The 16,478-nt window shown below is 52.3% G+C and overlaps 1 protein-coding gene across 1 annotated transcript in view; it reads right to left on the reverse strand.

Annotated features, from left to right (window-relative positions):
• Positions 1 to 1,684: 1,684 nt before the first annotated feature.
• The window catches only part of TDRD1 (tudor domain containing 1), a 114,770-nt gene continuing 99,976 nt past the window's right edge, over positions 1,685 to 16,478 (reverse strand). The window contains 8 exon segments of the mRNA XM_077257924.1: positions 1,685 to 3,945; positions 6,871 to 6,911; positions 7,015 to 7,230; positions 8,751 to 8,918; positions 9,245 to 9,361; positions 11,040 to 11,159; positions 11,829 to 12,562; positions 12,564 to 12,981. Of these exon segments, the coding sequence (XP_077114039.1) occupies positions 3,889 to 3,945; positions 6,871 to 6,911; positions 7,015 to 7,230; positions 8,751 to 8,918; positions 9,245 to 9,361; positions 11,040 to 11,159; positions 11,829 to 12,562; positions 12,564 to 12,981 (1,871 nt within the window). The 3' untranslated portion in view covers positions 1,685 to 3,888.

The following is a 16,478-nucleotide window of genomic DNA, read 5'->3' on the forward strand; positions in this document are numbered from 1 at the left end:
TATAGATGTTAATGAGCCGGAGCTCTTGTCCCTTCAAGAGGACATCTAAGATCAGGCACCTCCCCATTTCTAACTCAATAACCCATCGGCATACCACTGGTGTGAAGCTGCCAGGTGGAGCTTTCTGCTGTCGTCATCACTCCCATCATCCACCTGGTTCCCAGGCTGCAGCCCCATCTGCCTTTGCTCTCTGTTATCAGCCATTTCTCTGAATCTGTCTTCTTTCATTAGTTTTTCTTTGAAAGGCCCACTTTTCTTTTATAAAGCTTTTCTTATTTCCAGCTCATTAAGTTCATGTTTCAGTCTCCTTACCTCCACCTGGAGCTGATTCTTCCTTGGTTTGGAGGAACCTGCAGCTTTGTTGCTTGTGCAGCGCAACTCCTCCCACAGCCTCCTCAGTGTCTTACTCGCCTCTTCATAATCACGGAGGTGGCTCATGACCCGGAAGGCATAGATGGACACAGACTCCTGAGGTCTCTGCAGCCTCCAACCTTCCTTAGCGAGGTCAACCTCACCTCCGTGAGCACTCAGATTTCCTCCGGAAGGCCCGCCATCTTGCACGCTAGCAGGCTTCTCCTCCATGTTTGAAACTTCTTTGGGTCTCTGTAGACCGGGGGAGTAGGAGCCACATTGCTGCAATTCCTGGTGGAACGTCTCACCCCCGAGTCCTCTGATGTGCAGGCTGGTTTCTCCTGTCCTTGGCCGACCTGGTCCTGAGAACAGAAGCCTGGGACTAGGCTCCATCACTCATGCCAGGAAACCCACTCTCTCCCTGGGTAGGAGAGAGAGCAGGTCCCCGGGCGGAGAGGTGGTGGTTCTCTGGAGCTCAGGAGAAGACAGCAGGATCAGTAACAACCACACCCACAATTACCAGAGCTGCACTCACCATTCTGCTGGTGCAGTCACTGTGTACATACATTACATTACTGATCCTGATTTACCTCCTGTATTATATTCCAGAGCTGCACTCACTATTCTGCTGGTGCAGTCACTGTGTACATACATTACTGATCCTGAGTTACCTCCTGTATTATACCCCAGAGCTGCACTCACTATTCTGCTGGTGCAGTCACTGTGTACATACATTACATTACTGATCCTGAGTTACATCCTGCATTATACCCAGAGCTGCACTCACTATTCTGCTGGTGCAGTCACTGTGTACATACATTACATTACTGATCCTGAGTTACATCCTGTATGATACCCCAGAGCTGCACTCACTATTCTGCTGGTGCAGTCACTGTGTACATACATTACATTACTGATCCTGAGTTACCTCCTGTATTATACTCCAGAGCTGCACTCACTATTCTGCTGGTGCAGTCACTGTGTACATACATTACACTACTGATCCTGAGTTACATCCTGTATTATACCCAGAGCTGCACTCACTATTTTGCTGGTGCAGTCACTGTGTACATACATTGGTCAGACTCGCCTCCTAACCACTTTTCTCAGTTTCTAGGATGCAGGAGGCCGTACAGCCCTGGGGATTCACCAGCTTTGTGGAGATAATGATGAATGCAGCTCTGGAGTATAACGCCGGCTATATCTCAGCCTTCTGCTACATAGTGGGAGTTTCCTTAGGACACGTGGCCCTTGGCTGGTGTGGGGTCCGGACACCCAGTGTCACACCCTGGCGGCTCGCAGGACAGGAGCAGTGAAGACACAGACAGGAAAGAACAGAGAAACAATTTATTACCATTAGATGTCAGGACATTGTACAGAAATAAATGGAAACTAATAGATAGGAGACATCTAACAACTTTCACTTTTATCTAATGAACCCGAGCAGGACGTGAGGCGACTGCATCCAAATGATATTGGTGCCGTGTAATCTATGTACGGACGGCCCCTGTGCGAGGATCACAGGGGTAAATGCACTCTCCGTCCTGCAGCCTCAGCACTAAATAAAGACTTCTAATAAATGTCCACTATAATATATAAAGCTGATCATCACAAGACACAAAAACTGCAAAGTAATAAAGTGCTGGTAAGCGGCAGCTAGCGCCGGCCTCCATGCCCCGCCGTGTCACTTCCTGTGCCGTACGGCCAGGGTCTGAGCCTGATCCTAATATCCAGCTGCTTTGCTGTACAGCCGGGGTCTGAGCCGGATCCTTATATCCAGCTGCTCTGCTGTACAGCCAGGGTCTGAGCCTGATTCTAATATCCAGCTGCTCTGCCGTACAGCCGGGGTAAGAGCCGGATCCTTTTATCCAGCTGCTCTGCAGTACAGCCGGGGTCTGAGCCGGATCCTTATATCCAGCTGCTCTGCTGTACAGCTGGGGTCAGAGCCGGATCCTTATATCCAGCTGCTCTGCCGTACGGCCAGGGTCAGAGCCGGATCCTTATATCTAGCTGCTCTGCAGTACAGCTGGGGTCTGAGCCAGATCCTTATATCTAGTTGCTCTGCCGCACAGCCGGAATCTGAGCCGGATCCTTATATCTAGCTGCTCTGCAGTACAGCCGGGGTCTGAGCCGGATCCTTATATCCAGCTGCTCTGCTGTACAGCTGGGGTCTGAGCCGGATCCTTATATCTAGCTGCTCTGCAGTACAGCTGGGGTCTGAGCCAGATCCTTATATCTAGTTGCTCTGCCGCACAGCCGGAATCTGAGCCGGATCCTTATATCTAGCTGCTCTGCAGTACAGCCGGGGTCTGAGCCGGATCCTTATATCCAGCTGCTCTGCAGTACAGCCGGGGTCTGAGCCGGATCCTTATATCTAGCTGCTCTGCAGTACAGCTGGGGTCTGAGCCAGATCCTTATATCTAGTTGCTCTGCCGCACAGCCGGGGTCTGAGCCGGATCCTTATATCCAGCTGCTCTGCTGTACAGCTGGGGTCTGAGCCGGATCCTTATATCCAGCTGCTCTGCTGTACAGCCGGGGTCTGAGCCGGATCCTTATATCCAGCTGCTCTGCCGTACAGCCGGGGTCTGAGCCGGATCCTTATATCCAGCTGCTCTGCTGTACAGCCAGGGTCTGAGCCTGATTCTAATATCCAGCTGCTCTGCAGTACAGCTGGGGTCAGAGCCGGATCCTTATATCTAGCTGCTCTGACGTACAGCCGGGGTCTGGGCCGGATCCTTATATCTAGCTGCTCTGCCGTACTGCTGGGGTCAGGGCCGGATCTTATTATCCAGCTGCTCCTCTACAAAGATGTATTACTGTATAATGTAGGAAGTTCTGCCCTGGGCGACACAGGCCCCGGGATGCCACCATATGGGGGCCCCTCATGACGACAGAGGGGTCCGGCGGAGGGCGACGACAAAGGGGTCCGGTGGAGGGTGACAGAGGGGTCAGGCGGAGGAGGAGGACAGAGGGGTCAGGCGGAGGAGGAGGACAGAGGGGTCCGGCAGAGGAGGACAGAGGAGTCCAGCGGAGGAGGAGGACAGAGGGGTCAGGCGGAGGAGGAGGACAGAGGGGTCCAGCGGAGGAGGACAGAGGGGTCCGGCGGTGGCTCTCTTATAGGGAGCTCTTGGTAGCTCAGTCGAGTACTCCTGTGTATGGGGGAGTCAGGAGACATAGCAGCTAGATGATCAATAATTCGTATAACAATATTTAATGGGAACAGGACTGATATCTCAGCACTGACACACTGTAACGAGACCATCAGCTGTGTGCACAGGACTAGGCTAGAATGACATTTCAGCCTATAGAAGCGCACATGACTCTTTCCATACATTATACAGTAATTACCTTTATGTATAACTCGACTTTATTTTGTATTGGGGGGGGAACTCGCAAAAAAAAAAAAAAAAAAAAAGAATCACAAACTACAAACTGCAGCATCGTGGGAACCAAGGTACTTTCTGAAATGCGAGAACTGCTTTTCTTTAATCCGGTGCTCCGCATCGCAGCTCCGCGCAGAGCCGACTGCACCGGGTCTTACTGGATTTTTTCTGTAGGTAGAAGTTGCAGAATGATCTCCTCCAGCTTCTCCACCTGTGAAAGGAAAAGATGAGGCATCAGCGGAGCGGTCACCGTCTGCACAAGTGCAAAATGTACCAAAAATACAGAAATGAAATCCACACAGTGCTGAACATTCAGTGAAGCTCCGACGTCCATCTACAGGACCAGAGTCTGAGCTCCTGCCCAACCATCGGCCTCTTTAACCCCTTCATGACCCGGGGTATTTTCATTCTTTCGTTTTTCGCTCCCCTCCTTCCCAGAGCCATAACTTTTTTTATTTTTCCGTCAATATGGCCATGTGAGGGCTTATTTTTTGCGGGACGAGTTGTACTTTTGAACGACACCATTGGTTTTACTATGTTGTGTACTAGAAAATGTGAAAAAAAATTCCAAGTGCGGTGAAATTGCAAAAAAAGTGCAATGCCAAACTTGTTTTTTGTTTGGCTTTTTTGCTAGGTTCACTAAATGCTAAAACTGACCTGCCATTATGATTCTCCGGGTCATTATGAGTTCATAGACACCTAACATGTCTAGGTTATTTTTTATCTAATCTAAGTGGTGAAAAAAAATACCAAACTTTAAAAAAAAAAAAAAAATGGCACCATTTTCCGATACCCGTAGCGCCTCCATTTTTCGGGATCTCGGGTTGGGTGAGGGCTTATTTTTTGCGTTCCGAGCTGACGTTTTAAATTATACCATTTTGGCGCAGATACGTTCTTTTGATCGCCCGTTATTGCATTTTAATGCAATGTCGCGGTGACCAAAAGAACGTAATTCTGGAGTTTCAATTTTTTTTTCTCGCTACGCTGTTTAGTGATCAGGTTAATCCTTTTTTTTGATAGATCGGGCGATTCTGAACGCGGCGATACCAAATATGTGTAGGTTTGATTTTTTTATTGTTTATTTTGAATGGGGCGAAAGGGGGGGGGTGATTTAAACATTTATTTATTTTTTTTAAAAAACTTTTTTTTTGCTTTTGCCATGCTTCAATAGTCTCCATGGGAGGCTAGAAGCTGGCACAACTTGATCGCCTCTGCTACATAGGAGAGATCATCAGATCGCTCCTATGTAGTAGAATTCCTACATTGCTATGAGCGCCGTCCACAGGGTGGCGCTCACAGTAATCAACAACCATAGAGACCTCAAGTTGTCATGCCGACGCATTGCTGACCCCCCAATCAAGTGACGGCGGTCGGTGATGAGTGCATTTCAGGCTGGAAGCACTAGTTAAATGTCGCTGTCAGCGTTTGACAGCGGCATTTAACTAGTTAATAGCGGCGGGTGGATCGCGATTCCACCTGCCGTTATTGCGGGCACATGTCAGATGTACAAAACAGCTGACATGTCGCGGCTTTGATGCAGGCTCACCGCCGGAGCCCGCATCAAAGCAGGGGATCCGACCTCCGCCGTACTATCCCGTCCAAGGTCAGATAGGGGTTAACCACCTCCGGACAAGGCAAAAGCTCAGTTTTGGAATTTAGTTTTTTCCTCCCCTCCTTCCAAAAGTCAGAACTTATTTTTCCATCCACAGCGCCGTATGACGACTCGTTTTTTGTAGGATGAGCTGTAGTTTTGAAAATCGTTAATTTTACTTTATAATGTGTCGAAAAACAGGACCCAGTGAGCATGTGATCAGGAGCGGCTGGGACCTAGGGGGCTGAAATAAAAAATCAAATAGAAAAAAATAATAATAAATACCGGTAATACAATAAGAGACAAGCACCAGCGTGAATCGCCGTTTCTAGGTCTGCCTGTATTGAAAAAAATCTCAATATATAAATATAATTTCTATGGAAAGGGAACACAATTGAAATGTTTGCACCAATCCCTTGAAGTCATGAAAAAAATAAAAAAAGTGAAAGATAGACATGCATTTACCATTTTTCTTTATATTTTGTTCCAATATATAGAATATAAAATGACATAATTGACCCCAAAGCATCATGAAAATGAAGCAATTATTTGAACTTTCCAAATATATTTTAGTACAATAAAACTTTGAAAATGTTCCTGGTCAGGAAGGGGAAATGGCCCAGTCATGAACTGGTTCAAGCAGAGAAGGGGGAAACGATTTTATTTTTTTACTTTTCACTTTATTACTTTGTCATCCGATGGGACGTGAACCTGTGATCGCTTGTGCTATACACAGCAATACCTTAAACTTCTCTGAAGGAGTACCAAGATGGCGGCGATCAGAGGCTACGGCACGACTACCCATCGACACTGACCGTGGCAGCAGCATTCGGAGGTCTCGTCACTTGTTACAGACACCCGCCGGCCGTGTACAGCATAGGACGTGCTATAACAAACGGCGCTGCTCGGAGTGATTGTCAGCAGCGCGGGATGTATACAGGACACGTGCTGCAGACAATACGGATGATGGGATTACCGGTGAGGATCCCGCCTTGTTCTGTGCCCATCCCATAATCAGCACGACATGGAGCAGATCTGTGCCAGCATGTCCCAACACGGCGCCGCGGGGATGATAACAGATAAGGGTCTAGACAGATGGGCTTCTCCCCAATTACAACAAACGCCCCTGATGCTCGCCTTGCAGTTGGCAGGTATTAACCGCTTCTGTACTGAGCGACTCTTGTTCCACCCTTCAGTGTATTATTGCACCATGCTTTATAAAGAGTTCGGATTTTTATTTCATCCCCAACGTTCTTGACAGTAATAACTTCCAGGACAGCAGCGGCGGCCTCGTGTGTGCGCTCCTGTCTCACTACCGGCATTACGTCACAGCAGGGCATTTATCCGGAATTCTAGGGGCAGAACATGGACTCACCTCTATCTACTGAAAACCTCACAGTAAATATAATCAGTCATTTTTTATTATGTCTGTTGTGTTCTCAATATGACTGCACTTTGCTCCTCGCCGACCTCCCTTGTTTTCTACCTTCCTTGTATTTTACATACAGAATATTACACCTGAAAAATGCCCAAAATCTCACTCACTCTTTTCAGGAGATCACCACAGCAGCAGCCGCCACTGATTCCTGTAAATTAAAGGCAAAGGAGTGAGAAAATAATTCGCAAAAACATCCGGTAAGAAAGCAGGATGGACAGAAGACAGACAGAAGAGGCAGAGCGGATATTCACCTGGACAGCGGGTGAGAGGGACATTACGGGCGAGCCCGTCGGCCACCAGCCTCTCGGCCACGTGCAGGACGCCGCTCTCCTGCTGCTTGTCCACCGACACCCTGTAGATCCCAGCATTAAATGACGAGGCTGTGATGAGGACGTCGGCTCCCAGTAATAGAGAGCTCAAGGTGCGTGCAGCATCTGGCGACCATGGCTCTGTGACCGGGAGCACATCTAAAAGGGGAGGATGCGAGAGGGTTACATAGGCTCTGCACCAACATGGGCATGTAATATAGAATTAACCCTAGTGGTAAAAAGGGCCATCGGGTGTTACATGTAGCTCAGTACGCTGCCACAAGCCAGTGGTGATGTGAAGACGGGGGTTCACGAGATGGCGGCAGAGGCCGAGCCCAGGGGACGAGGGCAACGGCCGAGCTCAGGGGACGGGGGGCAGCGGCCGAGCCCAGGGGACGGGGGGGCAGCGGCCGAGCCCAGGGGACGGGGGGGCAGCGGCCGAGCCCAGGGGACGGGGGGGCAGCGGCCGAGCCCAGGGGACGGGGGGCAGCGGCCGAGCCCAGGGGACGGGGGGCAGCGGCCGAGCCCAGGGGACGGGGGGCAGCGGCCGAGCCCAGGGGACGGGGGGCAGCGGCCGAGCCCAGGGGACGGGGGGCAGCGGCCGAGCCCAGGGGACGGGGGGCAGCGGCCGAGCCCAGGGGACGGGGGGCAGCGGCCGAGCCCAGGGGACGGGGGGCAGCGGCCGAGCCCAGGGGACGGGGGGCAGCGGCCGAGCCCAGGGGACGGGGGGCAGCGGCCGAGCCCAGGGGACGGGGGACAGCGGCCGAGCCCAGGGGAACGGGGGACAGCGGCCGAGCCCAGGGGAACGGGACAGCGGCCGAGCCCAGGGGAACGGGACAGCGGCCGAGCCCAGGGGAACGGGACAGCGGCCGAGCCCAGGGGAACGGGACAGCGGCCGAGCCCAGGGGAACGGGACAGCGGCCGAGCCCAGGGGAACGGGACAGCGGCCGAGCCCAGGGGAACGGGACAGCGGCCGAGCCCAGGGGAACGGGACAGCGGCCGAGCCCAGGGGAAGGGGACAGCGGCCGAGCCCAGGGGAAGGGGACAGCGGCCGAGCCCAGGGGACGGAGGCAGCGGCCGAGCCCAGGGGACGGGGGCAGCGGCCGAGCCCAGGGGACGGGGGCAGCGGCCGAGCTCAGGGGACGGGGGCAGCGGCCGAGCTCAGGGGACGGGGGCAGCGGCCCAGCTCAGGGGACGGGGGCAGCGGCCCAGCTCAGGGGACGGGGGCAGCGGCCCAGCTCAGGGGACGGGGGCAGCGGCCAAGCTCAGGGGACGGGGGCAGCGGCCAAGCTCAGGGGACGGGGGCAGCGGCCAAGCTCAGGGGACGGGGGCAGCGGCCAAGCTCAGGGGACAGGGGCAGCAACCGAGCTCAGGGGACGGGGGCAGCAACCGAGCTCAGGGGACGGGGGCAGCAACCGAGCTCAGGGGACGGGGGCAACGCCCGAGCTCAGGGGACGGGGGCGCGAAGTGCACAGCTCCTGCTTGAAAGTGGACACGGGGCACAGGATGGTTTCAATGTAAGGCTTAGGCTTCAAGGCTCAGACAGGAGCCGCACATTGTTCGGGGGGCCTTTGATTTCTGTAACTGTGACATGAAGCCCCCGGTTCCCTGGTGTAATGTAGAGTAGTTATGTGGGTTTAGGCTTCATGCCTGTGTAAGGGTGGACGAACGCTTCTCACCTGCAAGACAACATTTTGTCAGCTGCATTGGAAGCTCCAGAAAACTTTTCTTCATTGGAAGAAGGCAGGAGAAGGGTAGGACTTCAACGTTGCCATAATCGGCATAAGCGATTTTGGCGGAGGAATCTTGAACCTGGAGGACGACGGCTCGGTACCACTGACCATCCTCTGAAATCACAAACATGGAACCAGTTCACATTGCTGCTGGGCTACATTTTGTCACTGCACGATATGACCCTGGCTCAGAGGATCTGAGGGGTCTGGTCACAGCTTACTGATGACACATCATACACCGGCAGCAGCCACACTAACCAGCTCTCATCAATGTGTACCGCTGCATGGCACAAGCGCCAATTGTCGGCCCGCCACCGAGGCCATCAGCGTGCTGTGAGCAGACCACCGCTTTACGTGCAGCTTCTAGGTGTCGCTGTGATTGTTCTCTGCTCACATACCCGGCAATGAAGCACAGAGGTGAAGTACTTTATACCACTGACCGGTAAACTTGGCGCAGCAGGCGTCCCCGGCCGACGGTCTGTAATTGTGCGCGTCTGTCTCTGTGCTGCAATACTGATGTATTTCCATCATCACCTGGTGGAGCCTCGAAACGTCAACTGAGGAGTAACAGTGATCAGTCAGGACAGATCTCACACAGAGGAAAACGCTCCGACAACAGAGGTAATCACACAGGAGACATTCATACAATGTCCGTCTGGCCCCGCACGGGTCCAGGGCCACAAGCAGAAATGGTTCATACAATAAAGCAGGGACGACCCAGGTCTGACAGGGCAGCCTCCGCTCTTATAGAACAGATCTATGTGCGGGCACTCATCGGGGGTCCTGAGAACAGAAACCCCTCCATGACATACACTTAGATAGCGGTCTTGAACCACCTTTAGCCCCTTCACAACATATGGCGCACAGTAACATCATATGTCGTGTCCCTGACTTTAATGTGGGCTCGCAAGCCAGCAGATGATGGCGGATTTATTGAGCCATCATGTGCCTTTAAGGCTATGTTCCCAGAATGAGTTTTGATACGTTTTTTATTCTGCGCATTTAAACAAAAATGGAAATAACCTATTTAACTTAATGATTGCCAGAAATCTGCAACATCAAAAACTCATCATGAGAACTTGGCCTAAAAGCTGAGGGTGGAGCGGAGCGGACAGCGGCATTTCACAGGAGCCGGCAGAGGGCGCGTCGCTCCACACTCCCAGCGGCATGCTCATGACGTGATTGCAGGCACCGATGGGTTGCCAGGTCAGCCGGGAGTCCGCAGAAGACCCCAATGCCTGTCATTACCATCCTCCTATGAAAGCCAGCCCGTGACCAGCGTTCATAGATCATGATTATCAGTATACTTAGTATGGCTAATGCCCCGATATCAAGAAAAATGCTACGACTCTCGGAAAATGGCAACACCGGCAAAGGTTTTTGTTTCTTTCTTTATATACAAATTTCCATATATATTTTTTTTTTCCCACAAAAAAACAAACAATACTTGTTTGGTGTCTGCGCCCTCGTACTGACCTGGGGAATCATAAAGCAGCGTCAGTTTTACTGTATAGTGAACTTGGAAAATAGAAAAAAAACAAACTGTAAAATTGCATTGTTTTTTTTACAATTTCAACGCAGCTGGAATTCTTTCCCACTCTCCATTCCATTGCATGATAAAATGGAGTCATTCAAAGTACAACTTGTCCAGCAAAAAAACAAGTCCCCGTCCGAGGCCATGTGGGTGAAAAAATAAAATTATGGCTGTTGGGAGAAGGTGACGGAAAAACGAAAAACTGCCCAGGGGTGAAGTGGTTAATGTCAATTTTGCCTTTGAAGAGGCAAATATACATTAAAGCGACTTCAGCAATGACCCACTGGCAGCAATAAAGATTGAGGTGCAGTTTGCAGGATGGTTGAGGTGAAGACCACCATGAAGTCTCGTCGAGAAGTTCTTTCCAAAGAGCAAAATGATAGACGAGGAGATTCTGCACCAGGAAAGACCCCGATGGATGAACCGTGTAAGCCGTGCTCTCATACATCTTATGTCCCTAATCCGCAGAGGGGTCCCCATGTCCCTAATCCGCACTATTCTCTATACAGGATGGCCCTAGTAACCTCCTCACTGCGGTCGTACAGATGGCGTCTCCGCTGGAATAAGCGGTCGATTACCCCACAGGCCGCGGCCATTATGATCAGCAAGGCTCCCAGCAATCCGACATTTATGACCTAGCGTGTGAGGAGACCTAGAAGTCAGACACAGGAAGCCTAAGATGAAGGTGTTGTTTTTCTTACCTCTGTTTTCCTTTGGGAAGACGTAGAACAGGTCTGGACTGATCACGGTCAGGACGCATGCAGGCAGCGCTCTATTCACAGGCAGATCCACGGATATCCAGCTCTGTGCCGCAGAGACCCCTGACAAATGATGAGAAGGTTTAGAGATGCAAATACCAAAAAGCGACTACAAAGACCCTTAATCCACGGCACATTGTAGATGTGAGTGCAGCCGGGACCCCCGCAGGAATCCGCACCGCATAGTGGGAAACTAATGGACCAGTTATGAGGGATTTACTGGAAAACTGCCGTCATACAACAGGACAGAACTCGTCATTTTATAACTTTTTGTAAAAGGAATGGTCTGTATATTCATTATTAGGGCAGCCCCCAGTCCCTCCTCAGCCCCCAATCATTAGCACAGACCATAAGCGTCATGTGGACGTTGGTCCTAGGGGATGGCAAAGTCTGTTAAGACTCCAATCAGGAGCTATGGCTGTACGTGGGGGTCCGACACGTGGCGTCCCACCGATCAGCTGGCGGTGTCGGAGCAGCTCTGTCTCTTGTGTAGTGGCCGTTCTTGTGTCCTACCTGAGTGACAGCTAAGCTACAGCACCAAGACCGGCCAGTGCACAGTGTGAGCACTGTTCTGACCCCGTCCACGGCATACACCCGGTGTCTGCAGGGTGTCGGACCCTCACTTACCTGATACGGACCATCAGCACACAAGTCCTGGACAACCCCTTTAATAGTTCAGTTTGCAGTTAGCGCTCAGGCCCAATGTAAGTAGATGCAGCGATATTTGCTCACCTGGCAGATGGCATCCGGCGGCAGAATTTGCAGTGACGGGTTTATCGTGCAGCTTCATCTCCCCATGCGAGGATTCCTCTGATGGGGAGAGATGAATTGGGCTTTCTCCTCGCTTTGTGGTCGACGCGCCGTTAGCTGTTGGAGCAGAGTTACCGGGCTGCGACTCTCTCGAAGTTGATGGTGCAGATTTATAGTTGTTGGGATTGGAAGGATCCACTATAGAGGCGTCCTGGATGAGCGGAGGCGGCACAGGGGGAGGCGAGGCAAAGGAGCGCGATTCTCCCGGAACCGGGGGCTTATTCACAGGAGCCGCGCCTGGAGACGCTGACGCAGCAGTAGTGAAGCTCGATTCTCGGGATGTGGCAGGGATGGATTTAGCTTGGTGAGAAGATGAGGATAAGGGACCTGGAAGACGCTCCATGCAGGTGGGGGCGAGAGCTCTGAAGGGTCTGAGCCCCATAGGAACCGATTTAGGGGAGAGTCCCCGGAGAGGAGCGGCGGCACCTCTGACATACACTTTTGGAAATGGTTTGATGGATTCAGAGCCACTCGGTGCTTTAGGACCCGATGAGTTATTAGAGGGTCTAAGTGTGGGAAAAGCGGGGTCTCTGACAGCGCTGGGGATGGATTTAGGATAGCGCACTTCACTCAGAGATGGCACAGACTTAATGACGTGTATCTCTCTGCCTCCCGGGGGGGCAGCAGTCAAGTCTCTTGGAGTCAGAAGTTGCTTAGGAGTCCTGAAGATGGCAGAGCGAGCGTCTCAGAGCTGCTGGAATTGGATCCGGGGGGCTGGAGAGCGTGGCCGGAACGTGGCTGGTCTCCCCAGATCTTGACTCCTGGTGTCTCACATCGCCTCTTACTTGGTTCGGAGCAGGAATCGCTTTCACAGTCGGTAATGGATTTCTCAGAGGCCTGAGGGCCTGGTTAGCAGTCACTTCCACTTTCTCCTTTACGGACTTTTCATCCCGGACGGCACAATTTGCAGCAAGCAGCAGATCAGAAATAGTACCACCTTCGATGGCCGCCAGCTCGACAGAAACGCCGTGCTTTGTGGGCTCCACAGCTTTAGCCAACAGCTTTACCCCCACAACAGATTTCTGGAAAGTCTTCACAGAGTCTTCACTCCAGGTTTCTCCATCCGGCTTTACACCTGCACAAGATTATACACGAAATACTGAAGAGTCACAAACGCCGAACAATGTATCCTGCAGACTTTCACAAAGGAGTCCGATATCATGGGGTGAGGACGGGATCACATGGCCGTCACTAAAATGTGGCCCAGTCACCACCGTAACGTGCTGCCGTGATAGCAGACGGGCGCAAACGCTGCCTTACAGTGCATGCCCCGAATACTGCATGCTGCCACTGTATCACATGGACCGTGAGGCAGTGTGGAAACCTGCGGGTGTGCAGTGTCCCTAATGTCCGTGTCACAGACCGAAAAACGGCAGTGTGAAAACCTGCGGGTGTGCAGTGTCCCTAGTGTCCGTGTCACAGACCGAAATATGGCAGCGTGGAAACCTGCGGGTGTGCACTGTTCCTAGTGTCCGTATCACATACAGAATGAAATATGTCAGTGTGGAAACCTGCGGGTGTGTGCTGTCCCTAGTGTCCATGTCACACACAGAATGAAATACGTCAGTGTGGAAACTGCGGGTGTGTGCTGTCCCTAGTGTCCATGTCACACACAGACAGAAATATGGCAGTATGGAAACCTGCGGGTGTGCACTGTCCCTAGTGTCCGTATCACACACAGAATGAAATATGTCAGTGTGGAAACCTGCGGGTGTGCACTGTCCCTAGTGTCCGTGTCACACAGACCGAAATATAGCAGTGAGGAAACCTGCGGGTGTGCACTGCCCCTAGTGTCCGTATCACACACAGAATGAAATATGGCAGTGTGGAAACCTGCGGGTGTGCACTGTCCCTAGTGTCCGTATCACACACAGAATGAAATATGTCAGTGTGGAAACCTGCGGGTGTGCACTGTCCCTAGTGTCCGTGTCACACACAGAATGAAATACGGCAGTGTGGAAACCTGCGGGTGTGCGCTGTTCCTAGTGTCCATGTCACAGACCGAAATACGGCAGCGTGGAAACCTGCGGGTGTGCGCTGTCCCTAGTGTCCGTGTCACAGACCGAAATATGTCAGCGTGGAAACCTGCAGGTGTGCACTGCCCCTAGTGTCCGTATCACACACAGAATGAAATATGGCAGTGTGGAAACCTGCGGGTATGCGCTGTCCCTAGTGTCCGTGTCACACAGACCGAAATATGGCAGCGTGGAAACCTGCGGGTGTGCGCTGTCCCTAGTGTCCGTGTCACAGACCGAAATATGTCAGCGTGGAAACCTGCGGGTGTGCGCTGTCCCTAGTGTCCGTGTCACAGACCGAAATATGTCAGTGTGGAAACCTGCGGGTGTGCGCTGTCCCTAGTGTCCATGTCACACACAGAATGAAATACGTCAGTGTGGAAACTGCGGGTGTGTGCTGTCCCTAGTGTCCGTGTCACACAGACCGAAATATGGCAGTATGGAAACCTGCAGGTGTGCACTGCCCCTAGTGTCCGTATCACACACAGAATGAAATATGGCAGTGTGGAAACCTGCGGGTGTGCACTGTCCCTAGTGTCCGTATCACACACAGAATGAAATGTCAGTGTGGAAACCTGCGGGTGTGCGCTGTCCCTAGTGTCCGTGTCACACACAGAATGAAATATGTCAGTGTGGAAACCTGCGGGTGTGCACTGTCCCTAGTGTCCGTATCACACACAGAATGAAATGTCAGTGTGGAAACCTGCGGGTGTGCGCTGTCCCTAGTGTCCGTGTCACACACAGAATGAAATATGTCAGCGTGGAAACCTGCGGGCGTACACTGTCCCTAGTGTCCGTATCACACACAGAATGAAATATGGCAGTGTGGAAACCTGCGGGTGTGCACTGTCCCTAGTGTCCGTATCACACACAGAATGAAATATGTCAGTGTGGAAACCTGCGGGTGTGCACTGTCCCTAGTGTACGTGTCACACAGAATGAAATATGGCAGCGTGGAAACCTGTGGGTATGCGCTGCCCCTAGTGTCCGTGACACACAGAATGAAATACGGCAGTGTGGAAACCTGCGGGTGTGCGCTGTTCCTAGTGTCCATGTCACAGACCGAAATACGGCAGCGTGGAAACCTGCGGGTGTGCATTGCCCCTAGTGTCCGTATCACACACAGAATGAAATATGTCAGTGTGGAAACCTGCGGGTGTGCGCTGTCCCTAGTGTCCGTGTCACACACAGAATGAAATATGTCAGTGTGGAAACCTGCGGGTGTGCACTGTCCCTAGTGTCCGTATCACACACAGACAGAAATATGGCAGTATGGAAACCTGCGGGCGTACACTGTCCCTAGTGTCCGTATCACACACAGAATGAAATATGGCAGTGTGGAAACCTGCGAGTGTGCACTGTCCCTAGTGTCCGTATCACACACAGAATGAAATATGTCAGTGTGGAAACCTGCGGGTGTGCGCTGTTCCTAGTGTCCGTGTCACACACAGAATGAAATATGTCAGTGTGGAAACCTGCGGGTGTGCACTGTCCCTAGTGTCCGTATCACACACAGAATGAAATACGGCAGTGTGGAAACCTGCGGGTGTGCGCTGTCCCTAGTGTCCGTGTCACACACAGAATGAAATACGGCAGTGTGGAAACCTGCGGGTGTGCGCTGTCCCTAGTGTCCGTGTCACAGACCGAAATATGGCAGCGTAGAAACCGGCGGGTGTGCGCTGTCGCCAGTGTCCGTGTCACAGACCGAAATATGTCAGCGTGGAAACCTGCGGGTGTGCACTGTCACCAGTGTTCGTGTCACACAGACCGAAATACAGCAGTGTGGAAACCTGCGGGTATGCGCTGTCCCTAGTGTACGTGTCACACAGAATGAAATATGTCAGTGTGGAAACCTGCGGGTGTGCGCTGTCCCTAGTGTACGTGTCACACAGAATGAAATATGGCAGCGTGGAAACCTGTGGGTATGCGCTGCCCCTAGTGTCCGTGACACACAGAATGAAATACGGCAGTGTGGAAACCTGCGGGTGTGCGCTGTCCCTAGTGTCCGTGTCACACACAGAATGAAATACGGCAGCATGGAAACCTGCGGGTTTGCGCTGTCCCTAGTGTCTGTCACACAGACCGAAATATGGCAGCGTGGAAACCTGCGGGTATGCGCTGTCCCTAGTGTCCGTGACACACAGAATGAAATATGTCAGTGTGGAAACCTGCGGGTGTGCGCTGTCCCTAGTGTACGTGTCACACAGAATGAAATATGTCAGTGTGGAAACCTGCGGGTGTGCACTGTCCCTAGTGTCCGTGTCACAGACCGAAATATGTCAGCGTGGAAACCTGCGGATGTGCACTGTCACCAGTGTTCGCGTCACACAGACCGAAATACGGCAGTGTGGAAACCTGCGGGTGTGCACTGTCCCTAGTGTCCGTGTCACAGACCGAAATATGGCAGCGTGGAAACCTGCGGGTATGCGCTGTCCCTAGTGTCCGTGACACACAGAATGAAATATGTCAGTGTGGAAACCTGCGGGTATGCGCTGTCCCTAGTGTCCGTGACACACAGAATGAAATATGTCAGTGTGGAAACCTGCGGGTGTGCGCT

The sequence above is a fragment of the Ranitomeya variabilis genome, chromosome 4 (assembly GCF_051348905.1).
Source record: "Ranitomeya variabilis isolate aRanVar5 chromosome 4, aRanVar5.hap1, whole genome shotgun sequence".
Lineage (NCBI taxonomy): Eukaryota > Metazoa > Chordata > Amphibia > Anura > Dendrobatidae > Ranitomeya > Ranitomeya variabilis.